At 37.7% G+C, this 25,682-nt stretch overlaps 1 protein-coding gene across 1 annotated transcript in view; it reads right to left on the bottom strand.

Annotated features, from left to right (window-relative positions):
* The window catches only part of SMYD3 (SET and MYND domain containing 3), a 419,966-nt gene that overhangs the window by 353,818 nt on the left and 40,466 nt on the right, over positions 1 to 25,682 (bottom strand). Inside the window, exons 2-5 of the mRNA XM_055810875.1 lie at positions 16,505 to 16,568; positions 9,279 to 9,386; positions 8,120 to 8,177; positions 2,716 to 2,852 (exon numbers count right to left, since the gene is read on the bottom strand). Coding sequence (XP_055666850.1) covers positions 2,716 to 2,852; positions 8,120 to 8,177; positions 9,279 to 9,386; positions 16,505 to 16,568 — 367 coding nt within the window. The remainder of the gene's footprint in view (positions 1 to 2,715; positions 2,853 to 8,119; positions 8,178 to 9,278; positions 9,387 to 16,504; positions 16,569 to 25,682) is intronic.

Raw genomic sequence — 25,682 nt, 5'->3', positions numbered from 1 at the left:
TCTGGAATTCAGTCATCTCACTGCAGGACTGCAGGACCATTTCTCCCTTTTGTCTGGCTGTCTGCTTATTTTCCTTCTTGAGGATTCAGCATCAAACAGAATAAAAAATGACCTTTGACTGGATATTTTTGTGGCATGCAATGAAAGAACTGATCCAAAAAAGTTCAATGTTAGAATAAGCACCTACTGAACTTGAAAGGAATTTTGGAAGAGGTTGGGAAAACAAGATTACATCTTGAAGTCATGTATCTGCAGTATTTCTTTATCTATGACCACACAGCGAAGTCATCACAGCTGGTCTTTTTTGGAGTTACAATACAGAGAAAAGACCACATAAGTCTTTTATCAGAGACTTTGCAATTCCAAAGCCTCAAATTTTACCTGCTGGGAGTAAGCATCCTATTCAGCTTAAGGGGAAAAACAAAACAAAACAAACAAAAAACCAACAAACCCACAACAGTATTTTTTGCATTGACATTCAGCTTTTCTTCCAAAAAACAGTCTATGGAAGCGACAGAAAATGCCTGCTGCTACCTCACATGGGATGGGGTCATATTAAAATCATATTTTAGTATAATGCCATGCTTCCTAACACACTTATTGAACAACCAAATTGGGAAGGCTATAAATTACCACATGGAAAATTAAAATGACAATGGAGCTTTCCAAAAAGCATTGTGTTTGACAGAACACCAAATGAGGTACTAATTTTACTCCCATGTAAAGCATATGAATATATTTAGTTGACAGCTCCTTTCTCCCTGCCAACTCACCTGTTGTGCCAGATTCTTCTTTCCCTTCTATCAATTATTTTTATTATTAGTGATACGAAGTACCTGTACCCATGATAGTTCTATATCATTTGCTGTCCTTTTTCCTAGGAAAGACTGTCACACAGACTCAGCAAAATGAGCAAAAGAAGGAAATGAGACCTACTTTAATGGTCTGAGAGCCTCTGAATTTCCAGAAGGAAAAAAAAAAAAAAGAAAAGTCAACAACAACTTAAAAACTCTGTACTTTGCAGTATATTCAATAGGGTAGGGACAAATTCACAGGCAATATAAGGAATACATTGAGTTAAAAATATCTTTGTGATAGCGATGCTATAGTGGGACAAACGCTGTCATTAACAGGAGCATTCTTAGTTCTCCAGTTATCAGGATATGGAGCTGGGAAGTTCTGACTTTCATTCTGCCCTTCATGCCCGCTTGCACCACCTTAGTAAAACACATGTGAGGGAAGAGGAGGTGCACATACGTTCAGATGCTTATGCATGTGTGTACATAAAAAAAAAATTAAAAGCTTCGATCTTTTCTTCACTAGTGCTCCAATATATTGAGCAATCATCATACTGCTCCTGTAAAACCACCACAGCCAGCTTATCTTAAGCTTATTATTACATAGAAGGCAACAACATTTGTGAAGAATTTCTTACAAGTTGCGACTCAGTTCAAACCGGTTAGACAGTGATCATCTTCTGATACTCAAGTTTTATCTTCAGCTGTACAAATCTTCTAAACCAGATAACACAGCATGTGTATTTCATGTGAAATGTATCTAACATAGACCAAACCAGCATGCCAACACAAGACAGTAAAACAGTTTGAGTGGAGACTAAGTAGTGCATAAAGGTTTTTATCTACAAGTCCTTTTGGCTGAATGTATTTCAGCCTGCATTTTTTTTTTTCAGGAAAATTCAACTTTACATCCTAGCAGTCTAATCACCGATTAAAAAAATCCAAAAAAACACTACAGTTGATTATATTATTCCTACTCCTTCTGTCCATAGCAAAAAAGATTCCACGATTGTGCAAACAAACTTAAAAAAATGTAAAAACCATATATTGCGTGTTTATTCAATGTCTTTTAAAAAGTCTCTTATTTATAACAGAAGAAAAACATCTAAGAGTTTGACTTGCTGCATAAGAAAATGTTTATTAAAACAAGTAAAACATGCATGAGAAGATAAATCTTATGGTAGAATTTATCAATAAATTAGAAATCAAAAAGATGAAATCAAGTTAAAAACTATGACTATTCTTCATCGGAATTATTTCTGCTAGCATTGTTTGAATTAAGCTTTCAGAACTGAAAGCAATAAAATATGTACAGCAAAAGCCAACAATATTTAGTTAGTAACATAACAGACATTGTACATATTGTGGAAATTAATTTCTATTACTTTACATGTAGCCATTCAGAATAGATGATCCCACAGCCTCTGAGAAGGCAGTTTGTGGGATACAGTACTGTCACAAACACTCGTTAGCACATACCACTAAATGACATAACGGGATGGGAGTATATGTACAAAGATATCGTACTTTGCAAAAAAATTCTAGGCTAAAGAGTGATCCTATATGTTCTTTAACATTGTGGAAAAAAATTACTGAGGTTGATTGACTCAACTGTTTTTGAACTTGTTTGGTTTTTAATGCAAATTCCTCCCCCCGCCAGGAGCTTTAATATAATACTTTAAAAATGGAAAAGAAAAAATATCCTCTGGCTGCTGCCTTAATTTTGAAGTGTTGCAATTATATAAAAGCTATACTTCTGCTTAAATACTGAGTGAACAGAAAAAATTAAAAGTTTGATTTAACTTTGTCATATATCATATTCTGGCCGTATCTATTGAACTCCCAACTCAAAAATAAATCAAGAACACAAGGAAAGGATAATTTATGGGTTGTCAAGCAATCACATTTTAACACTTACTTTTGTGAAGATCTGAAAAAAGTCAATCGCGGGTGGCAAGTGAGACGCATCCTGGATCTCTGTTTTCAAATACAGTTGCAATGTCTGCGCAAGGTGCCTGAGGCCATCTTTCATTTCTTCACTTAACTGTTCAATATCTTAGAGGGAAGGGAAAAAAGCACACCATGTCATAAACAGAACCTTTCACCAACATTTTAAAGATGTCCAATGGCAGCCATACAGTCTAGACATTTCCAGTCCCACAATTAATCTTAACAGAGGGCAATTTTGACGGGAGGGCGGACATTTGTCATTTTTTGTGACAGCTACCTCTCAACACACAGAAAAGTTTATCAGGTTGCTCCTGCCATATCATAAGAATGCAATGGTGAGTTAAAGATCAAAAGCCAATAGATAAAACAGAGCTGTAAGCAGATATAAAGCATTAGATATGAAAATTAGGCATCTAGGTTTGTAACATTAAAAATGCACTCTTGAAAGTTTATGCAGCAGAACCTTCCTCCTTGCAGCTGTGTGTATTATTATACTGTATTCTCCATAGATGTCAGAAACACTTTATGCCAGCAGATAAAAAGGGTATTTTAGAGACAAAGGTAGTTTCCTACACAGCAGCTGGTAAACAGGATGGGTATGGAAGAATATTAAGCAAATATCAATTTATTAAATACTAAGACACCATTTTTCATGCTTTACAGATAGGAAGCCTGAAGCAGAAAGAAACATAGTGCCTTATCTTCTAATGAAGTGATCACACATGCATCAGGTCACTGGTAACATGGAAAGTGAAACTCAGCTGCCCTAGTAAATTCAGTGCCCAATTACCCCACTTCACATCATCTTTTTCCTTCCAGTTAGCACAAAACAATGGAAAATATGAAGGTGAACAGATTCAAGAATCAGTCTATAACAAAAGGCAAAGAGGATTATCATGGACTAGGAATGAATTTCATCTCTGCATAATGATGAATTGTTGTTTTATTTTAAACATCTATTCTCAATGGAAACAGAAGTAACCTTTTACCAAGAAAGGTTCTTCCCAGACTTTAGACCCAAGCTTGCTGGCCTCCTGGAAGGACGATTCAAGATCTGTATTCCTCTTTAAAGCTAACTCCTAGTCACTCACTTAAAAAGAGGATGCAATTAAAGCAGATGTCACTGAGTTTCGTTAAACAGCCGTCTGGCACGTACAATACTGGGGTTTCTGTGCTTTATCCCACCTGCCATCCCTCTGCTTGAAGATACTGGCTGTTTTGTTGGCTGTAAATTGGCTATCGCAAAGTTTCCCTTCCACACATACCACACAAGCAAGCTGCTTTAATAATCTCCTATGAACTACTTCTGGCAGAGCACTAAATGCTGGCTTACTAAAATGACCAGTACCCATGGTACCAGCCAGGAGCCTTCCAGTGGAACCAGCCACAATTTTCTTCTAGTTTGGTGTGGGTTTCCTTATTTGCAAACACTTTGGTTCCGTTTAGACTTTCTCTGGAGTCACTGAGGGCCACCTTGCCTCGCTGAATGAGGCGATCCTACCAGTACACTGGATTATGGCAAATGTACCCCTCCTTCATGCTACACACAGAGTTCAAGAAACATCTATATTATCTATCTGTTGTTTCCATCTCAGCATAAAGTAACGCTTTCCAAGACCTGGACTAATTCCAATGGTCAGTTGTTGCTGCTGAAATGCCATCTACAAGCCATGCCTGGAGTGACTCTGCAACATGCTGAGCAAGCAATGCCTCCAGAGGAATCTTAAGAGTGGTCCGCCCCTACCAGATTTAGGGAAGGAGAGACATGCTCTCCCAGAATAATCAGATTCAGCTCCTCACAAAGTTCAAACCAGTTAGTACTAAGAATGCTGAGATATGCCTCTCCACACCTGGCACAAAACGCACCTAACTAAAGTGTTTGCCTTTTTATAGCTACCCACAGCACTACCCACGTGCATCTTAACAGTGTGGACATTTGAGGGTGATCATGCAAACCAGAATGAATGTACATGTTAGAAATCCAGACATGTGGGCTCCTCACAATGTATAGGAATCTCTGGTATAGAAAAATATCTATGAGGACTGTATCCGCAAGAAAAGCAGAAAACATCTAGATGACTGGAAAAGTCAAGTTTAAATATTTTTTTAAAGAAAATCATAAACATATACTCGTATTTCTTATGTAATAGTCCTTTGAAACTAAAGATGCTGCTTCTTTCAAATGTAATCTTTCAAGACATCACCTCATTCATCTTAAGCTACCTGACAAACATTGCAAAATGTATTACGACAAGGAGAGGAAGGCAAGATTTGCTTCACTGTTATCAAATAAAAACTCTAGAATGGTGAAGAGGATTCACGTAAGCAGCATGGTATAAATGGACACTGCAGCTTAGGACAGATACGAACAAGAACACCAACTCCAACTGGAATTTCAGGGAGAACTGACAGAGATGAGAGCAGAATGCAATCATTCATGTTGGAATCCGTCCAGGACATCAGAGCTAATGATCCCAGCAAAAAGTCCCATGCGATCTTTAACGGCAAATGATCGAGACCTGGTTTTCACATCACATCAAGAAGCAAAGGCCAAAAGCAAAGTGAAAGGAAATTTGAGAATATTTTCATTTTGTGTTTAAGAAACTTTTTTCAGTTGTGTAAGAACCCTATCGTGGGAAAGAAAATGGTACAAAAAGCCTGTGGAAAGTTTTCTAAATAAGGCATGGGGATTTAATTATGCAGCTCTGATGCTGATACAAGTAAAGTAGCAAAAGGTCTGCCCATAGTCCAGTACACAAACTCTCTGCTGCATGCTGAATCTTGTTAGGCTAAAATAAAGTTGACTTCTGAATGATCATAACAGATAGCAAGCCTGTAGAACCTCATAAGTAAGGAATTGTCTTATAATAAATGAGAACTGGAAGTAACAAAGCACGCAGACACCCCTCCTATTTAATTTGAGTTTCAGGGTACACAATGGATTTGAAAGAACTATGAAGCTGGGAATAAAACTTCATAAAGGGCCAGATGTTTCCACATGGTTTTGTTTTTGTTTTTTTTAAAAAAAATATATGTATTATATATTTTATCAGATACTTACTCAATAAGTGATTAAAACTTCATATGCTTTTATTCAGTTTGTCTCCCACACTGAAAATCACCCAACCGTATAAAGTAACATTGAAAAGTAACAGTGTAAAGGAGAAGAAAAAAAGAAAAACAAGAAGTAGAAAAAAGGCGTATCAATTACAATTCTGTTATATTTTTGATTAGTATTGAAATACTATCTCCTATTATACAGGCACTTCCTGAGAAGTTTCTTGTTTCAGAAGACCACAGCCTGTATTTGCAGTTCATGTGACTCCTTCCAATGAAATCTTTCCCCCTATACACTTAGGCCTCTAACAAAAATGCTTTTCTGACTTTCCTATGGATTCTACCAAGCATCAAAGGAAAGTAAATGTTTATCAACACAAATCGTGCAGTAAATGGGAAAAAAGTTATCAATAACAGTAGCTTTTTGAGGATACAGAGGCAGCAGAAAGCTTTACAGCTACTACAACTTGTCACACCATCCCAAAATACTCTTTGGAACTGTTCTAACCACAAAACCATAAAAAACATCTACTCACTCTAGCAAGGAAGCTGTGAAAACAGCAGAAGGAAAGAGTCAGCCAAAACCTTTACGTAAGATTATGCAAGCGTCATAGGCCATTTGTAGTGTATCCTGTAAAGTACCAACTTCAGTTAATGTCTAGGAGTACTGAACACCTTGTGCTTTAGAGTTAACAAGATAACACAGGAATTGTTATTAAAGCTGTTAAGAGTAAATACAGATGAAGCACTGGATGCAGATTTCTCATCTGCCTCCTGCTAAACTAACTTGCTATTGACCAGCTGTTTCTGTGTCAGTGAGAGGACAGTCATTCCACCTGTATCACAGGTCATATCAGCATTTCCTTCAAAACGAGAATTTGAGTAGAAGCTTCTGACTATTTTACAGATTTTTGTACAATGTTCCCATTTCAGCTCAGGCCTGTGCAATACAAGCTTTTCTCCAGACAACTTATCACACTATTCCCCTTGTCTCCAGTCAAGTAAAGGGAAGCTGAGATCATCTCCTGAGGGGTACTAAGAAACCTCAGTTTGTATGGAATTAGCAGTTACCCAAAAATCTTTGTCTACACTAGAGACAATTGCTGTACAGGCAATCAATATTCAAAGGGAAATTCTTCAATTCCTTCCAGTTCCTCCCATGTCACTGTGCAACAGCCATTGGTACAATAGTGCACTATGAATTGTTTTTTTTCCCTGGATCCCAGCAGTGCCACAAAGCATAGAAGTCCATAGTCTTCAGCATTTTAAGTGCATTTGAAGTATCTGGAAATGCTGCTCTTAATTCAGGTACTCATCTAATTCCCCATAATTTTTTGTCACACGATTTCAGAATACCTATGGAAGAAAATCCTGCTGTTTTAAATTAGTGAAAGGGATTCCCTCTTTTATTTTGTTCCCCCCTTTTAATTCATTGCCTTCTTAAGGTCTTTTGCCCTTGCAGTTTGGGAGAAGGCGGCAGAATGTCAGGATGTACAGAGGTAAAACATAACACTAGTTATTGTATTTTTTTATATTTATGTGATTTTTATTTCTGCCTAACTGTATGAATAGATCAAGCCGGTTTATAGCCAAAGGTCTGAATAATGCTAAAAACTATAGAAGTAATCAAAACGTTCACATTACTCTCTAGAAAATCCCTTTAAGCAAGACGCAAGAATGAACTAAGGATGTATTTCTTCCCTTGTAAGTCTTTAAACTTTAGGCTACCATAAAAATCTGGAAAAAAAATGTTTTCTATTCCAACATTAGCTCTGCTGAGAGATTATACTGAGCATCCTTTCCCACCCAAGCAGTTAAAACTTGTGAAACCACTAAAATATCTACACAATTTTATCATTTTGCGCCATTGAAAAAAAGTCACATAGAAAACAGACATATCCCTTGTAAATTTTAGATTTCTTTCCTTTTTCTGGAAGTTATTTTGATGTTTTATGCAACAGCAATAAATATTGGAAAAGTAAAAGCTCTATGTAAAAATATATATGTATTTTCTAAAATGTAAGACAGTAAAAATATTGCCACTGTATGTAGTAAGGCAGACATCAGGTAAATTAAAAACTGAACAGGTAAGATGTACACTATAAAATGAGACAAAATATTAAAGCCAAAAAATCAGGTGGAAGTTTAGCTTGAACAAGATACACGTGGTTTTTTCCCTTGATCTTTGAAAAAACTGTTCCCCACAAAGGTTTTAGCAGGTTTTGTCTTTCATTCTGTTATTCTACAGCACAGACCCTCAGAAGGCAAGCTGCAAGAAAATAATTCTCTAAAGCAGAACTTGGACGGCTACTTACTTGACTGAAGATCGGAAAAAGAGTAGAGTCTCTCAGAAAGGCACATTGATTGTCTAAGCTGTAGAGAAAAATAGATAATTAACACTCACATAGCACACACTATCTTGAAAACATGCTACAAGATTGATTATTCAATGTGACATGCCTGTAAGATAATTACAAAAGGCTAACAGCATCAACATAAATATGGTCATTCCATACTTGGTGTAAACTAGACTAAAAAAAAAAAAAAAAACCCTGAAGTGTTATGTAACACTTTCTACTATTTTATTTATTTATTTTGGCAGCTTACCCTTTGTAATTTATTTTGGCCCTTCACACTATAATTGAAAGCAATTTATGAGGTTAGCAGTCTCAGATTTCATGTGACTATAATTAACACACAGTATAGCTGGGTACATATTTGTCCTTTAAAAACAATCATGTACACACTCTTCTCAACAACATATAAATTAAGATGTGAAATCATATTTTATCACCTCAGACTACAACAAATGCATGCATTTTTACCCAAGACAGACAGCATCATGGCAGGGTCAGCAAAAAAATGGGCAAATCCTTTTAGATTTACTGTCTCACACAGTCATAAGCTGCTTAACCTTACAGAAAATTTAGTCTACATAAAGGAATCAAACCACAGCAATGTCAAACACCCAGGACTTCCATGAGAGTTTAGAAAAAGAAAAAAAAGTAAATTACACTAAGGAAACCCAACATTGAAAGCATGCATTGTGCCCTCTAAAGGAAGGGCTAGCTAACAGTGTATCTGTCCTTACCATGCACGCAAATAAGGCTGAATGAGGTTCCCAGCAAAATTAATGGAAAAGCACCATTAACTTCAGTAGTATCGAAGATAAAACAGCATCCCTCTGCGCTTTACTTCTAGGCAGAGTTAAGTTTAAAAAGCTACCATACAGTCATCGGAAGAGAAAGTCGAAAAACAGGTCCCTTGAGCTTAATTGCATCCATTTTAGTATCTCTTGATCCTTTCAGCATTTCTGCAAATTAATCAGTAATCTTGTAATGCAATATGAAGTCCAATTGTATTCAGTAATCCCAGTCACTTCAGCTTTCTAGCTCTTAATTACATTAAAAATGAAGAGTGAAAAAGTATTATCTGTATTTGCTACACTGAATAAATATAAAAAATGCCACTTACTAGTTTAAAAACAATCCTGCCTGCAAGTCTCACAGAGTCTGGAGGAAAATTAGGCACGATGCTCTTAAGACACCTGCATTCCTGCTTGTGGTCCAGCCAAGCTTCTTTCTATTACGATTTTTTTAAAAAGAAAGAAAAAACTGCGCGTTACTTAACATTATTTTTTTACATATACACATATATTTTATATATATGTAGTTATCAGCATTTATATATGCACAAAAACAAACATGCTCAGCCTCATCACAGGCTGGACCTGGCAATCCAGAGCCACAATAGCATCACAGCCCTTGAGCCGGGCTGGGAGGAACAGCTGCAGAGCCGAAAGTCAGCTCCAAAGGACCAGGAAGGGACCTTCCTCAGGTACTGATGGCTACTGACTGGCAGCCTCCAACACAGGCAACCTCAGATGCCGACTGCCAAACAAACAGCAGCGCACACACGCTTTACCAGCACAGCCTAAGACTGCAGCTATAATATGAGTGTTGTGAAAAGGGGTAGGCTGGGTTATCCACTCAAACTAACCCCGCCATTCCATCCCTCCTCTGATGTAATTAATTGTGTAACTGATACTAAGTACATTGGAGCTACAGCAGCGCAGGTTCATGACACCATTATGCTACTCCAGAATTTAACCTTACCTTTAAGACAACTTAAGAGAAATACAAACCAAAAAACCATACGGCCAAGTTCCCAGTCCAGTTCCTTGCCAATACAAACCCTAGTTCAGTCTGCTTCATGCTGCTGTCTGACAACATAGTTTGTACCATATTTTTTCAAGCATTTTATCTGATGCCTTTAGGAACACAAAGATAGAATGAGAACTGCATAGAAACCTAGAACAAATACCTTCATTTTTTGTCCCATGTTCTTGCTACACAAATAATTTTCTTTACATTTATGCAACGTGCTATAAATAGCATCATCAGTTTAGTTCAACTTGATATCACCATTCCAGCTAGCTGAAATTTGTATTAGAGGGAAAAAAAAACAGGCTCTAATTCTCATTTCATTGTGGTAAAAAGAGATGGAGCTGTATACTTCACAAGACGGGACAGAACTAGAAGAGATGCAAAAATTTCCTCTAATTCTGCCAACATACACAGCACTCTAGGCAAGCATTCACTCAGCAATCGAGACCACAGAGGCCTTCAGTGCCTATCCACTTCAACAAAATGCAGATGCTCTAAAGCAATGGTCAAGTTTTCCATGCTGCAGAAACTGTCCCCAAAGATCCCTGAGCTGATGAGGCATGAATGCCCATGGCTGGGAGGACTGGCGATGATATTTTCACAGTTCAGACCAGGAATGGTCACTGTAACCAAAACTTAGCAAACCACAGATGGAACCAAAAATATTTTAGTTGCATGTAATACCTGAACCTGCAATTTTTGTTTCACAGGTCACTTTTATTAGAGTAGCAGACAATGACTAACATTTCCATAGCAGAGAAGAAACAGGATAACAAGGTGAGGGAAAGCTGCTATATACTGAAATCACAGAATGGTCAGGGTTGGAAGGGACCTCTGGAAATCATCTAGTCCAACCCCCTGCTAAGGTAGGTTCACCTAAAGCAGGTTTGAGATTTATTTAAATTTTTTCCCTTTACTGGTCCCTCCCAAATTATTGCCGAAGAGGAACAAGAATGAGTCTTCAGCTAAAGAAACATGTGGGAAGAAACAGTAAATTTCTGATCATTTTTTTTTTTTTTTTTGCCTTGTGTCTTTACAAGCTGAAAATTCTGTTTATAATTTACAGAAACTCCAAGCCCAACTCATTAACATAGTACATATTTACACATTTTATTTACATATTCACAGTATATATTTGAAGCCACCCAGCTGTTTCAAATACTTTTTAAAAGTAAATTGAAAAAATAAGGCACAACAAAAAATTGCTACAATGACAAGAACCCAAAATAACCAAGGGCTTCTGAAAGTGGCATTTTCTTATAGATATGCAGTAAAGAAAAAAAAAAAACACAAACCAAAGCACAAACTCAGAAAAACAGCTTCTGTTAGGTAACTGCCACACAGAAAATGATAAAATGTTTAATATAAAGAAATTACATGTTCAGTAATAAAAAAAAAAAAAGGGAATGGCAGTGATATGTGCAAGTGCACATCACACCTGTAGACACTGGCGTAAGATTACAAAGACTATCACAATTATTTCTTAAGCTGCGTTTAAATGGGGGAATTGCTCAGGTAACTAGGTTTCAGCACCAGCAGCATTTATTCCATTTCATTCAAGTTTTTTCTTTTGCCCTTTGGCTTACACGTAATAAATAAATTGGACTTTTTATTTCTTTCAGATACATGGGAGATTTGTGATTTCATTTCCTTTACCCATAACTCTAAAGGGGAAAAAATGACACCAAGAAGGCATTAATCCACATACAGTTATGTCACATGCTGTCTGACAAATAAAAGTTAAAGTATCTAGTGCTGAATAGAATTATTCCTGTCTAGAAGAAACAAGGTCATGCTTGTAAATGTCCAGACAACATTCTGGGTAATATAATTATATTGGCATTTTTATCCTATTTAAACTAAAATTGTTCTTTGGGGTGAGCCTCTATCTGTCAGGTTTTTTCCCTACATAAATGTTGCACAGATTTGTAAGCATGCTAGAGGTGACAACAAAATGATTAATAGCTTACCCAACAAATAAAGCCCTAATGAGATGAAAATGCAGTACCACACAGCATCATATGCCACATTTCTTTGAGACATGTTCCCACATGAGAAGAACAGTTCAAACACATGCCTTCTGCAAAACAGCGCTTTGGCCGAAACCAACGCCAAAAAGGAATTAGCCCGACTCCCCTGCAGAAGGGGCGCTGGAACGGAGACTGGCATTCACATCCTCCCAGCTGGCCAGGGAGAGGGGGGGCAGCTCCAAATGCCTTTAGTGTCTTGAAATTCAACAATATTTCTTCTCACTACCAATACAACACAGAACAATATGAAACCATGAAGATTTGTGACTCTGGAGAGACCGATTTTTAAAATCAGTCTCTAACGATACTTATTGGTGGGCTTATATTAGTCCTGCCGTTCTTTGGGGGAGGGTTTTTTTTAACTCTACACATCCTGGCTTTCAGTCAAGGTTCCTATACCCCATACCCAGCACGAGCAGTATACTACAGTATACATACTACAGCACAGAGGCACGGCCACCTGGTACAACCTTTCTTGCTCCCTGCCACAGAAGGTCTTGAATGTTGCAGATTTATTTTTTCCCCCGTTAGAAAGGAACGCTATGAAAAGGAGGCGAAGAAAGATGAGTCAACAGCCCAGGGCAGTGCCCAGCCCTCCTCTGGGCTTCACTACACTTAGTAATTCAGTTAAACTCCTTTTACCTCCTCCCAGATCATTCTCTCTCAGTCAAGTACAAATCCTCAGGTTTTATGCAAGTGAAAAGGTCAGCACCCCACATGATTTAGGAGATAGTGCAGCATATAGCGGTTTAGTGGTGGCAGATTGAGAGTCTGTCCCCCTCCCAGCTCCAAACCAGCACCACACAAGCATCAAAGCATTACTGGGTTTCACTGGCCAGCCCAGGCCCAGGAGCATCTCCTGCCGGCTCAGGGCACTGGCAAAGGCCCCTCGCATCTACCTGCAAGGTCTTGATATTTTTAGATAAACTGGTTTGCCAATGTGCATCCATTCTTGCACAGACATATGCTATCCCTGTCTCCCAGTGCTCCCTAACCCTATGAAAGAACCTAAGCAGGTTCAAAAAAAAAAAAGCATGTTTCCTGCAGATTAAGTTGCTGATAAAAAGCAGCTGAAGACTAGAGATCGTTTTTTTAAAAAAGTGGGATTTTTTTCCATTGTAAGGTATTGATTTGTTAAAAATATTTTTTTTTTAATTAAGCCATTTTAATGATGTTTGATAATGACACATTCCGAATTCTACCTGAAATGACTCTCGTATTTGTCAGGGATTGTCATTTCTGTCACTGGTCCCCTGTCTATGGGATGCACCAAATTAATAAACATTGCCAGGGGAGATCACAGCACTAATTATGAGCAGCAGAAGTGGTTTGAAGGGGCACCCAACCAACATTGTGAGAAGGCAGCTCCAGGAAATTCAGCATCAACAAGTGGGAAAGGGGATACAACAGAGACCTGTCAAAGAGTGGCAAAAGTCTATGAAGTCCAACTTGGGGGGGGTGAGGGGGTTGGAGTTTACAAACAAAAGGTCTACATATGCTTGATCCTGAAATCAGAATTGAGTTGAAAAAGGTCAGTCCAAAGAATCTCTTGTGATAGCTTCCAGTACCACACTTCTAATATTTTTTGAATTGAAGTGGTAAAAGTGAAAGCAAAGTGCTTCAATTGGCCTGACAAAAAAAGAAAAAGGGGGGGGGAGGGGATTTGAAATTTGGCACAACTCACTTGAAATTTTCAATATTGACATTATGGAGATTTCTACAAACTGGAAATACGAATTCCCGTATAGTTTTGATCAGGACTCCTGGCTCTGCCTACATATCTCCTTAAAGGATAACAATTTTCACACTAAGTTCCAAAAAGGGAAATACCTTTCAGAAGACTATTTTGTCTTCTATAGGTTAGCCCAAAGACAGTTTTTTTAACCATCTGACATTTTAAATCAAATGAAGATTTTTACAAGGTATTTGCAGCTTTTAAAATGGCTCATATTGGTACATCCTAACATGGAAATCCCCTGATGTGCTTACTTTGAAGTTTCCTTAACAAAGTCAACTATTACCCTAAACCTAGTTCAGCTACTCTGTTTTAATCTCTTTTTTTTAAGTCAGATTTTTACATGCATTCTGATTTCATTTAATGCATTCACCAGAAAACTGTCAGTTTTTAAGCATAAGCCAAGTATTTTCAGTTGTAAGATTAATTTAACACACACAAAAATAATCAAATCATTCTGCAACTAAGTATAAATTGTAAATCCAACTACACAATTTGAATTCTGAAGTTATTTGTATTAAAAAAACTAAAATAGTCCTGTTCTGCCAATATTCAATTTTTTAAATGTGCAAGCTGCAATTTCATTCAATAACCTGTTGTTTACTTTGTTCAGCAATTAGTTTAATTAGAAGCACACATATTAAAGAATTGCACTAAATCTACAGCAGCTAAGTAGAGCACAAAGCCTTTGGCCTGGCCAAGGAGAGCTTTGCTAACATCTGCTATGAAACCAGAGCTGCACAGTAGTGTAGCTAGCTTATCAGAAGTAGTATGAATGAGAGGACAGTCCTCAAAACCAAACGGATCTGGCTCGTCTCAGTTTTACCTGGATCACCTACCCTGAGTTGTCAATCCCAATAAACTCACTGTTTTGACTAGAAAAAAAAAAATTGCATTTATTCTCACTTGCTACCTAATAGCACAGGATATTATATAATATTAACTCAATACAAATATATTGATATGAACAGTTCAAGATATTATGTAACAGTAAATACACAGCATTTTAAGTGCAGACTACTTTTAGAAGCGTAACCTGTCTCACTGAAAACACCACCTACAACTGTGGACGGCTCCAAGCACAGGAACACTGGCGCTGGAAGCACAAAACATTGATACCCAAGATGGCTCCAGGCTATCTACTGTGAATCTCTGAAACATGTTCACATGGTTGTTTTCCCCAAGGAGAAAGCCCCATTTCCTACCTTCATTGCCACTACACCTAAACTGGGACAGGGTATTAGGTCAGGGCCAGCACAGTCTCATTTCCCATTAGAGACTGACCAATAGAAGGTTTACCAATGACTCCCCTGGCAGATATTTGTTTTAAACTTACCTTGCAAATACTCTGGGGGTTTTATATTCTTCACAGTCATATTTTCCTTTATGATCTCCCATAATAAATCTACCTGTGGCATTATTATTGATGCTACAGTAAGCACCTAATGTACGTTTCACACATTTGCCATACAATGAATCAAAATGACATATCATCTTCCTTTCCTTCTCCATATGTTTTAATCCCAAAAAGGAGGGGGTTCTGGCATGTTGAGAATACTGTAGATTATACTAAGGCAGAATTGTTTATAGAAGCACATGATATGTGAAAAGATCATTTTAATATCAAGGACTTTAAAAGTTAAATTGATGTACATTTAATAGACTATCAGTACTAGTCTGGTTTGACCATTAGTTAGCTTTCTTCATTTTTCTTTATTTAAGGAAAAAAAAAAAAAAGAAAAAAAAAGCAACCAAAACCCAGAAATCACAATGCAAAGCTAAGAGGAATCATTTAAATATTTAAGGGATCTGTAAGACAACCCTCATGGTTCAAATCTTACCCTCATGGTTCACATCTCAGCTGCCTGCTTCTCTGCTGTGTAAGACCTTACAGTCATTTACCCTTCTACATCCACTCAGTACCAAGTCCTGCCAACTTCGGTGCATATGCTTAAGTGACAACACAAGTCAAATATAAAAGCCTTTAAGACACCTTTAAGAACTGTTTCACAGGATAGGATCCCAGGGTAATTCAGGTTGGAAGGTACCTATGGAGATCTCTAGCTGCAAAGCAGGGTCAGCTCTGCGGTCAGACCCAGCTCAGAATTTACCCAGTGGGGTCTGGAAACCCTCAAAGCACGCAAATAACCCAAACACCCTGGCCAGCCTGTTCCACCCCTTGGCTGTCCCTAGGGTGCAACCGCCTTTCCTTATACCCCACGGGAACCTCTCTGTTTTCAACTTAAGCCTGTTGTCCCTTGTCCCGCCATGTACAGGGGCAGGACAAGGCACACAAGAAGAGCCTGGCTCTATCTTCTTGAAAATCTCCTCAGAGATGCAGTTTTGCCCAAGGCCACCTCTTCTCTGCACGTTCTTGACCCTTATCTCCTTTTAAAAAAACTGAAATATATACTTTGCCATGATAAAAATTACTCTTGAAATACAAATTGGTTTACTTCAAAATTGACTTGGAGCCTTGAGTTGACAGCCAGCAAAGCTGAAGAATTATTCCTCCTCCTCTAACAAAGCATAGCCAAACCCCACACATTTCAGCTTAGTTTTGCCTATTGCACTGATTATGTTATATTTGTAGCTAGAAAAATTCTCAAATAAAAAAGGACAGCATGTTTACACACTCTGTCCATAACTACAACTAAGAAATTGCAGTGTGGAGGTATGACAGTGTGCTACATGCATGGAGACCCTGTAAATGAAGAATTCAAATGGCTGTTTTCTCCAACCCTTTACAGCTGTTATTTTTCATCTTACCTGACAAGATTTACCACAGTATTTAGCAACTTTGCACTGAGAGCATCTGTGCAGATGTTCATTCCTGTTTAGGGGGAAAAAAAAAACAGTTATAAATACAAATAGGGCTTTGTTCTTATCCTTCTTACATAACAAGCAATTTTCAGATATTTCAAGGCAAGAAAAATATCTGAAAACCAAGAGTAGTCTAAAATGCACTGTTAGACAAGAACAAATTGTGACGATTATGTTCAAAACTGTATTCACAACCCTTTACTCATGTGACTCAGCACCTCTGGGGCCACTTTGGATCAACAGTAAAGAAATATCAAATGTGCTTTTTTTTTTTTTTCCATACAGCTATAACCCTTAGGAGTTTGATTTTGTAGATAACATAATCAGAGCTGTGCAATACAGCTACCTAATCTATTTATTCTCTATCTTAAGTGTTGTCTTAAGCAAGCGTCACTATCTGTCTTAAGCAAGACCCTGCTGTGAACCTGTAGTTGTGACATTATAATGGAGTCTGAAGTTGACATGTCAGCAGAAATTTCTGTTCTAAGAAAATATTTCTGAATGGTGTACAGCAACACCAAAATGCTTTTTTTTTTTTTTTTGGGGGGGGGGGGGGCGGGGTGGGGTGGAGGAAAGAATAAAAGTCCAGTGAAAGCTAGAATAACTACCGGAGCTATGCATCACAATTTAAAAAAAAAAGAAAAAAAACCACAACAAAAAAACCACAAACACATCTCTCTAATACCATTTTCTGTTGCTGTCTTACTTTACCATTATATGAGTTAAGAAAATATCACTGAAGCTATGTACATTTTTAGACACTAAGGAAATAATAAATGAGCAAGCACACACAGAGCAAATCTTACACCTCAAGTATAAAAATTCAACTAAAGATATCTACTTTAGATCAGTAGAAACAAAATAGATTTCAAAGCTTCTCTCCCCTCATTTTCCTGTAGAAAATAACGAAGATATTACATTATCGTAGTAACACTGGGAAGTTTCCACTTTGATAACATGCAGAGTTACATGCTTTGCGGGCATTCATTAGGCTGGGAAAACAGTATATATTTGTTGTTGGTTTTAAAACTGAAGACAAGAGAGTTACATTACAGACAAAACAATTAGCTAGACCGTATGGATGGCATAATCCTTATTACTTCCCCTCATGGCCATCGCTCTGACCGCAACCAAGCACAACACTTCACTAGGTGCCACTGTTAACCTTGTCAGCTGCACACAGCTTAGTTACACCCAAGAAACTATCACCACTAGCTACTCTTCAGAACCCCCTTCTCCATCCTTCTGCAAGGCAAGGAAGGAGGTATGTGCCAGTCACACCACTCTCCCCCTCAAAACGTAATTTTAGTTATATAATCTTTGTGTTGCTATAGTGCTTTACATTTAGCCACCTCAAATCTTATTATACAGATTAATACAGCCTTCCCATTTAACTGGGAAGTAACTATGGATCTAACACAGCCCATTTTGAACAGAAAGGGCAAGTTCAAATGATCAGATGGAGGACCTTTCACGGCAAGATTCCCAGTGCCTGCACATCAGTACTAGGTGCGTTCTTTACACTCACACTCCCAACTGGTATGGCTAAAACAAGGTGTAATTCTCTGCTTCTGCTGACAGCAAAAGAAAACTTCCCCACTGCCATGGGTAATCTAGAGGCTGTATACCATATAGTCATATTCCCAGTTTAACTGCTTTACAACATGACCTTCTTTTACTTACACCACTCAGTTGTCACGAAATTTTCATTTCTGTGGGTGACTTTAAAAATGGTAGAACATTCTCCAAAAGCCACAACCTAAAAAAGACAGCACCAACGTGCCCACAAATTTCAATCTAGAACTTCTGGATGATGAATTTAGCCCACTGATTTCAGCCATGACACCAAAAGTATCAGGAGTAAGGGGCAGAACAGCAGAAATACCATGGAGCATCCTCTAGCACAAACCAACCTGTCATTTCCCTCAAGCTTCACAAGTCGAAAGGGTGTTTTGCTAATGTATCAAAATATTTCTGTGTTTGAATTATTAAAAATAACAGCTTATACACTATCTTAGGACTCATAAGTATTTGGAGAGTTCTGATAGCTGCATTGGTTAAATATTAAGAGGAGCATAACGTACAGATCATTACAATCAAGTAACAACATTTTCATTTCTACTGCATAAAAATCACTGTTTTGTCACACAATATATTGTAGGCATTCCTACTAACTACCAGGAGAAACAGGAATGTTTCAGATATAAAGCACATGTTTTGCTAGTGCTTTCTTTACCTTCCTACCTGCAAAGCCAATGCTGGAGACTGAAAAAACTAGCAATGGTTGGATTCCTATAAACAGAATCTAAAATCTTGTACATGCATAGCAGGGTTTTGATTTCAAGTTGCAAAGCCTGAGGATGATTCAGAGTTCAAAACAAGTGTGAAATCTTCATTATGCCAGCTGGGGAGAGCTGCTTCATTCTTAAGGTTGAGCAATGACAACTTTAACCAGCCTACAATAGAGAAGCATGTATTTCTCATTCTAGATTAGAAGCTTCATGTCAGAGTAATTTTGGAAAGAAACACGTTCTGTAGAATAATTATTGTAGACAAAAAAAAAAAGGAAAGAAAAAATAAAAAAGCAGAAATGCTGTTTGGACCTGCCTAATGATTTGGGTATCGGAAGCAGACCAGGTATAAACACATGCCTGTAAACTACGCATATAAATTCTTTTCCACTGAGACAAGTTTTGACACATCTTTTCATACTAAGCAGCACATTGTATCAAGGAAATAAAATGTTTTATAAGAAATCCATACCTTTTTTCTAGGTATTTCACAATTAATAATACAGATTAAAGCTTTTCTGAAGCTAGACATTTCAAATTACCGAAAGAAAACACTACAAGATCTTTAACTTGTTTAGCTATCACTTTTTTTACATTCAGAGTCTGCTAGTCAACCATTCACATCATCACAGGCAACATTACCATTAAAAATCTGCCTACTGACCTGCAAAAAAAAAAAAAAAAAGAAAGCCAAGTACCTAGAACTTTGATTTGCTGTTTGGCTCCCCACACACACAGCTGCAGCCCTTGAGACGGTCTCTCCGCAGCCCATCCCTGTTGCTCTTTACAGGTCTGTCTTACATGGCTGCACAGAATCACACAAAGGTCATGAAGGAGCTTTCAACCTCTCCATTTCCAGATACCTCCTCTGTATTCAATATTCTATACCCATGCTGGCAGTCACTATCAAACTTCTCTTCGTTGGTACATGGTATTATCTAAATGACTCAGTGTTCACCTAACTGCTCAATGACTGAGCAAAACTGTTTTGAAGACAGACTTTTTTTGTTCTAAATGTTATTCATCAAAACACAGTAATGAGTTAGGGCTTTGATAGCAGAGCATTTGCAGCTGTAGTCCCACACACATTAAAGTACCAAAAAGTCTCAGCACCAGCAAGTAAAACAAATTCCCAAGCAAAGTAATTATAACCCTCTGGAGTCAGAATTTAAATGAATGAATGCCTATAACTATCAGAGAAGTCTCTCCTACAGATTACACATTCTTCCATCAGAAGGCTAGATCCAGCAGCCTTAATATACTGCAAGCATACCTTGCCTTGGTATACCTCTGTATTTTTCCAAGAGATACCAGGATTTACGGGAATCATAGGTGTTAAGTCACCAACACATACTCATTCCTTCTTTTGTAAAACAACTAGTGGACCTGTCACCACAAAGCACCAAATTTTTTCAGCACCCACAGAAGTTTCAATACTTCACAGGATTATATCTTTTGTATCCTTTGTCCCTAAGGGTTAACAATGCTGCAGTAACAAAAATCTAAGGACCATCACTCAAAACTTGGACTTTTGCCAAACTGACACTACCAGTCAGATTATTTGAATAAGGTGACCCCCTGCTGGCACCTTATAATGAATGAACTATCCATTCATATTTTAAGGTTTCTTTGAATGAGCAGCAGATGTAGAATGTCTGTTACAGAGCTGAATAGTGAAACTACTGAGGAAACTGTTGTTTTTTCTTCCAATCCTTTCCTCTCTTTTGGACTAAACATAAATTGTTTAGATTTATAGTATCTGTAAATCTTGCTACATGACATTTTAAACATAGAACAGCATGCTCTAAAACACTTAATCTAAATATAAAGAATTCAAAAAGACTCATCTATATATACATATATACACATACACACAAGATTCATGTATTTTAGAACATTTTAAAAAGTGAGACAATTTGCCTAGTTTATTCCTATCCTTCTCAATATTTTATTAATTCTACAGGCTTTATTCAAACACTTTTAAAGTCACTGTCAAATACTCCCATGCATTTCTCATTACCTGTAAACATCATCTAGAGATAGTAACAGGTTACTCACAAGTTATCTACTGCATCTTGCCTAACGTGACTAATTTCATGGATGAGAAGAAAATGCACAGAATTTGATGTAATGCATTCAGTAATACTTCAATCTCTGAAAAAGATTCTGCTGCAATATAAAAGGAAAGATGCAGCAATTGAAAATAAATTATTGATTTCCCAATACAGCTTCAACAAGACCTTCCAGATTACCACAACCCCTTATAAAACACCAAGCAGAAGTGAGGATCTTGGCCTGTAATTAAAAAAAAAAAAAATCCACAAGAATAAAATAAGCAGGGGTTGTCGGCTGTCCTCTAGTGTGGCATTACGGTGGCTTGAAGGATCTTTAACCTGAGGAATTTGGATATAACTAAATCTTTTCATCATTATTGTCTACAAATACCATTCATAGAATAAGCTTTCCCAATGTGTACTGAGAAGACAAAAACTACACCTGAATATATATAGGTGAGTGGAGGAAGTCCAATGGGATTGATATGGACAGGAAACAGAAGAAAACCTATGACAGGGAAAAAACTAGTAAGGCAGTTCAACTGGAAGTGGCACACACACCCTCCCCAGCAAAGTAACTTTTTTGCTTTTGGCTTTTTTAAAATCCCTTTTGTGAAAGGTACAAGACCACCAGAACACTGTAAGGAGGGGCTGATGATGAGTGGTGAGGCAGCCGGGCCTATGGGAAGCTGCTCCCAAAAATATGAATGGCAGCACAGGAGGCAGCCTGAAAACACTTGGCTAAAATCCTAAGAACATGCCAAGTCTAAATCCCAACGTGAAGAGGCTGACGAGGGTTTGACTGAACTGTCAGGTCCTATCAGTGCTACACCTGCACTCTCACAACATACAAAGCATATGCCCTTTTAATGTGTTTAATTAATGTTTAAAGTTAATGTTTAAAACACCACAAAATACTTGTTTGCCAGGAAAGGACCCAATACAATTTAAAAAAACCACAACAACACTCCAACAAAATACAATTAGACTACTTAATTTATAAAGAAAATGCATCTACACTTATGTGCTGATTGCAGACATTTGATTTGCAGCCCTACTCACGAGGTAATGGCCAGACAGAACAGAACATTTGATTACCAGACTGCGTTCAACACACTTTTCTATGCAGTTTATTCACACTTCTGATTCTGCCACAGCTTGCAGGGGAAAAGGGCAATCTCACATGAACCCCCTACTGCATTTTTGTTGTTGATACTGTTTTTCAGTTAATAATCAAGTCCTATAACACATGTAACAAAAGAGCGGCTCTTTCAGATGCATGTCATGTTGAACTAATTTCTTGAACAAATTCTTAGACCTTTGCAATTCAGTCAAACATGTCAAGTGCATAAAGTCTACTTGGATTCTCTCAAGTGTGCATTTCAGACCTGTCACAAAGCGAAAGCAATCGATACCTACAATAAGCAAACATGTCATTCATCATTTTACTAATATGTTTCTGCCTTCCAATAATAAAAATAAAGATGCAAATATCAAACAGCTATTTTAGATTCAGTAGATTTGAGAGCAGAGGGAGTATCATAATGCAATTACAACTTATTTTCCTTCTCTCTCTCCCAGCAGAAGTATCACGCAGTGTAGTGGCACAGTTGGTCCCCAGCTGTCACCCCACTGCTGCCCCATGTGGGCACCAGGCCCTGTGGGGCAGGGGCGGCATCTCCACTATACCAAAAGCCATAGCAGGGCTCTGAGGACAAGAACAAAGGGGGCCAGGTGGCAACAACCCCAAGGCATACAACTCTATAACACCCCCAAATCCAAGCCCTTGGCAAGCAACAACCCTCCGAAGCCAGCACCACAGCAGGGGTTCCCAGCCCCTCCAGTGCCCCAGGTGCTGACCTAGGGCAGTCTGGCAGGCTCAGGGCTTCTCCCCTGTGAGGGCTCTGGACCTGCTCTGCAATAGCAGAGCAGCTGGTAGAGGAGAAGCCATCCTTCATGCACCCCATGGCCTCTGAAATAAGACCGCTGGGTTTTTCCTGGCCTAAGGTTATTCTGTGCACAGCTCTCAGGTCTGGGCTAACAAGAGTACAACTGGTAAAAAGCCTTTGAAATCTATGTTCCTAAAAGTCACGCAAAAATCTCCCATATTCTCCACTTGCACACCTCACTGTGTTAAGTATATGAGTTAATCTTTTTTAACCTAGCAGGAGTACTGGGGAGAAGTAGCTTTCTGAGAGGCAGCAAGAATGACGAATATTTAGAGTTGAAAAATACTAATTACGGCTAACCATCAATGATCAGTCACTTATTCAAGGAAGAACTAAGATCTTTTATATAAAGGAAAAACACACTTACTTCATTTCCATATATAATGATTAACCACTTCATACCAGAACATACTACAAAAGTGGTATTGCATTGTTCAGGAGCAGGGGAACCAAAAAACCAAACCAAAAAACATGAACAGCAAAAGCACCTGGTCTGTGGCAAAAGTTTAGTTAAGGCATTTGCACTCCCAAGCACACCACCTACTAACACAAACAAAAACACAGGTTATTCAAGATGACTTCCCATAACTTAAGTCTTGGCTTCTGAAGTCGAACATGCCACCCTGAACACCCACATTTGCTGCTGGTTTCTGTAACCCTTGTTACTCCCAGCCAGATATTTAACACCCTAATACCTTTCTGCATACATTCTACAGGTAAAAAAAATAGATTTCAAACAGATGAGGGGAGAGAGAGGATCCTTCTGCTTAGTGGGCATCAGTTCTATCCAGATCTTACACATTTTGGTTTTTTACATATGTATTAACTTTATTTGGTTTTAAAATATACATTGAATAGGTAATGAATACGCTGGGTCATATGACTCTAGCTGACAGGATGTTCCGGGTGGTATTTTTTGTCTAGTTTTGTGTGTTAGGTATTATTTCCCATAATTCTTTTCTGCATCTTGATTTTTCTTCTGAAGAATTCCTGGTCTGAAAATTGTGAAAAACATTTTCTAAATAAGACCTTGTTACTGGTTTCAGTCATTTCTTCATTCCAGTATCCTCTTTTCTGACAATTTCTGTTGGATTTGCAGCTCTTTCTTCTTTTGGGACTCAAAGGAGCACCAAAAATAATTAAAAGACATGCAAAGGGTAGATTTTCATTTACTATTATGTAGAAGGAACGATAGCGGCATTGCTAAATTCTGATATGAAAACGTTCATGTTTCAAAACTTCTTTGCACTATTTTGAAAAAAGTTTGGATTTTTTTTAAAAAATCCAACACTCACAGAATGGTGCGAGATTCTTTGCTAAAACTGAAAAGTGATCTAGAGCCACAAAAAGATGCTTCTTCAGTTAAACTGAAAAAAAAAAATCCACACTAATTTTCTGAAAATAGGTCCACTAGAAGCGCAGTATTTATTCTGATACAGCCAAAACCAGAACTGTACATCTCCCCATTAAGCTGGTAACTAATAAAAAGCTTCAGATGCAGTGCTTTTCAACAAAATTAGTGAAGGAACTTATAAGAAATATACATAAAAATGCCGTCCTCAAACAGGCAACACATCTAATCTTACCTTTGAATTATATTTCTTCTTTCAGTCTTTACCTCTGATCCTAACCTATACAAGGAAACACAAGAAAATCTCTCAACTGAAAAACAAGAAAAGACTTCAAAAGTAATTTCAGCAGTACAAGGCTCTAACTGAAAACATTCTTCAGGAGAAGCATTCAGCATCTCCCCAAATAGTACATTTTTGTTCTAGAAGACAGACTAGCTTTAGAATAAAATACCTTTTATGTTTATATATGTGTATATATGTACACACACATAGCAATTGTAATACATATATACACACATCCACCCTTGATCAACATGCACAATGAGTAAAACAAATGCCATCACAACAGAAATCAATAGTTGTGTGAAAATACTGTCATTATCCTCCCAGTGAAACTCACCGCTATACCTCACTGAGCGCACTGAAGCAGAAACACACCAGAAGTTGGCTCTGAGAGCACAAGGTAACTCCTACAAATTGTCTCCTACGCCTACCTGCCCTGCAAAGGTACTTTGCCACAACTTCCCTTAAATCAAGGTTATCTCCAGTGTTTGCCTGCAGTGGGCACACCAATATGCCTCCAGCAATTTCAGGCTTAAACAGATTAATTTCAGGCACACAGCACATTCATTTCACCTTGGGTTTTTAATCAAAAAAGAAAGCCAAATACTGAGGAAGACGAAGATTATATTTCATAATATGAAAAGGTCATATCTATAACTTAGAAACCTGTAAAAAAAGCTACAGGTGATACTTCTAAATGCTCATTTCTGGAACATATGGTTACAATCCAATGAAGCCAAGCATAAAAAAACATCCCATCTTTCACTTTTCCCTATAAAAAATGATAAATGCATTGTTCATTAGTCTGCTCTACGTCCAAGTACTTTTTTTGTTGACCCATAAGTCAGCATTGCACAAAAAGAAAGCTGTTAGTCCAAAATATCATACTGCTGTAAATACTTAACATCCTGCCACTATTACCTCCTGGATCACACAGATCTATGATTTTCAGTGAAATATAAATCCTTCTGACCCCCTCAAAAAAGAAAAAAAGCTGATGAAGATATTGCCGCTTAGCTCTTTTCCCTTCTTGGCCATATTTACACTTTTTGGATACTTTTTTTTTTTTTTTTTTTTTTTTTTAAAGATTCTGCAATACTTATCTACTTGGTTTTGTGCTTCCAAATATGAAGAGCTACATCCAAAAGTCCCTTCATTCCCTATGGAATGCATTTGGAAAGTGCTGAACAAAAAAT

This window comes from Falco peregrinus, chromosome 7 (genome assembly GCF_023634155.1).
Source record: "Falco peregrinus isolate bFalPer1 chromosome 7, bFalPer1.pri, whole genome shotgun sequence".
Classification (NCBI taxonomy): Eukaryota; Metazoa; Chordata; class Aves; order Falconiformes; family Falconidae; genus Falco; species Falco peregrinus.
The sequence above is the reverse complement of the archived record's forward strand: the minus strand, read 5'-3'. Positions and strand labels throughout refer to the sequence as shown.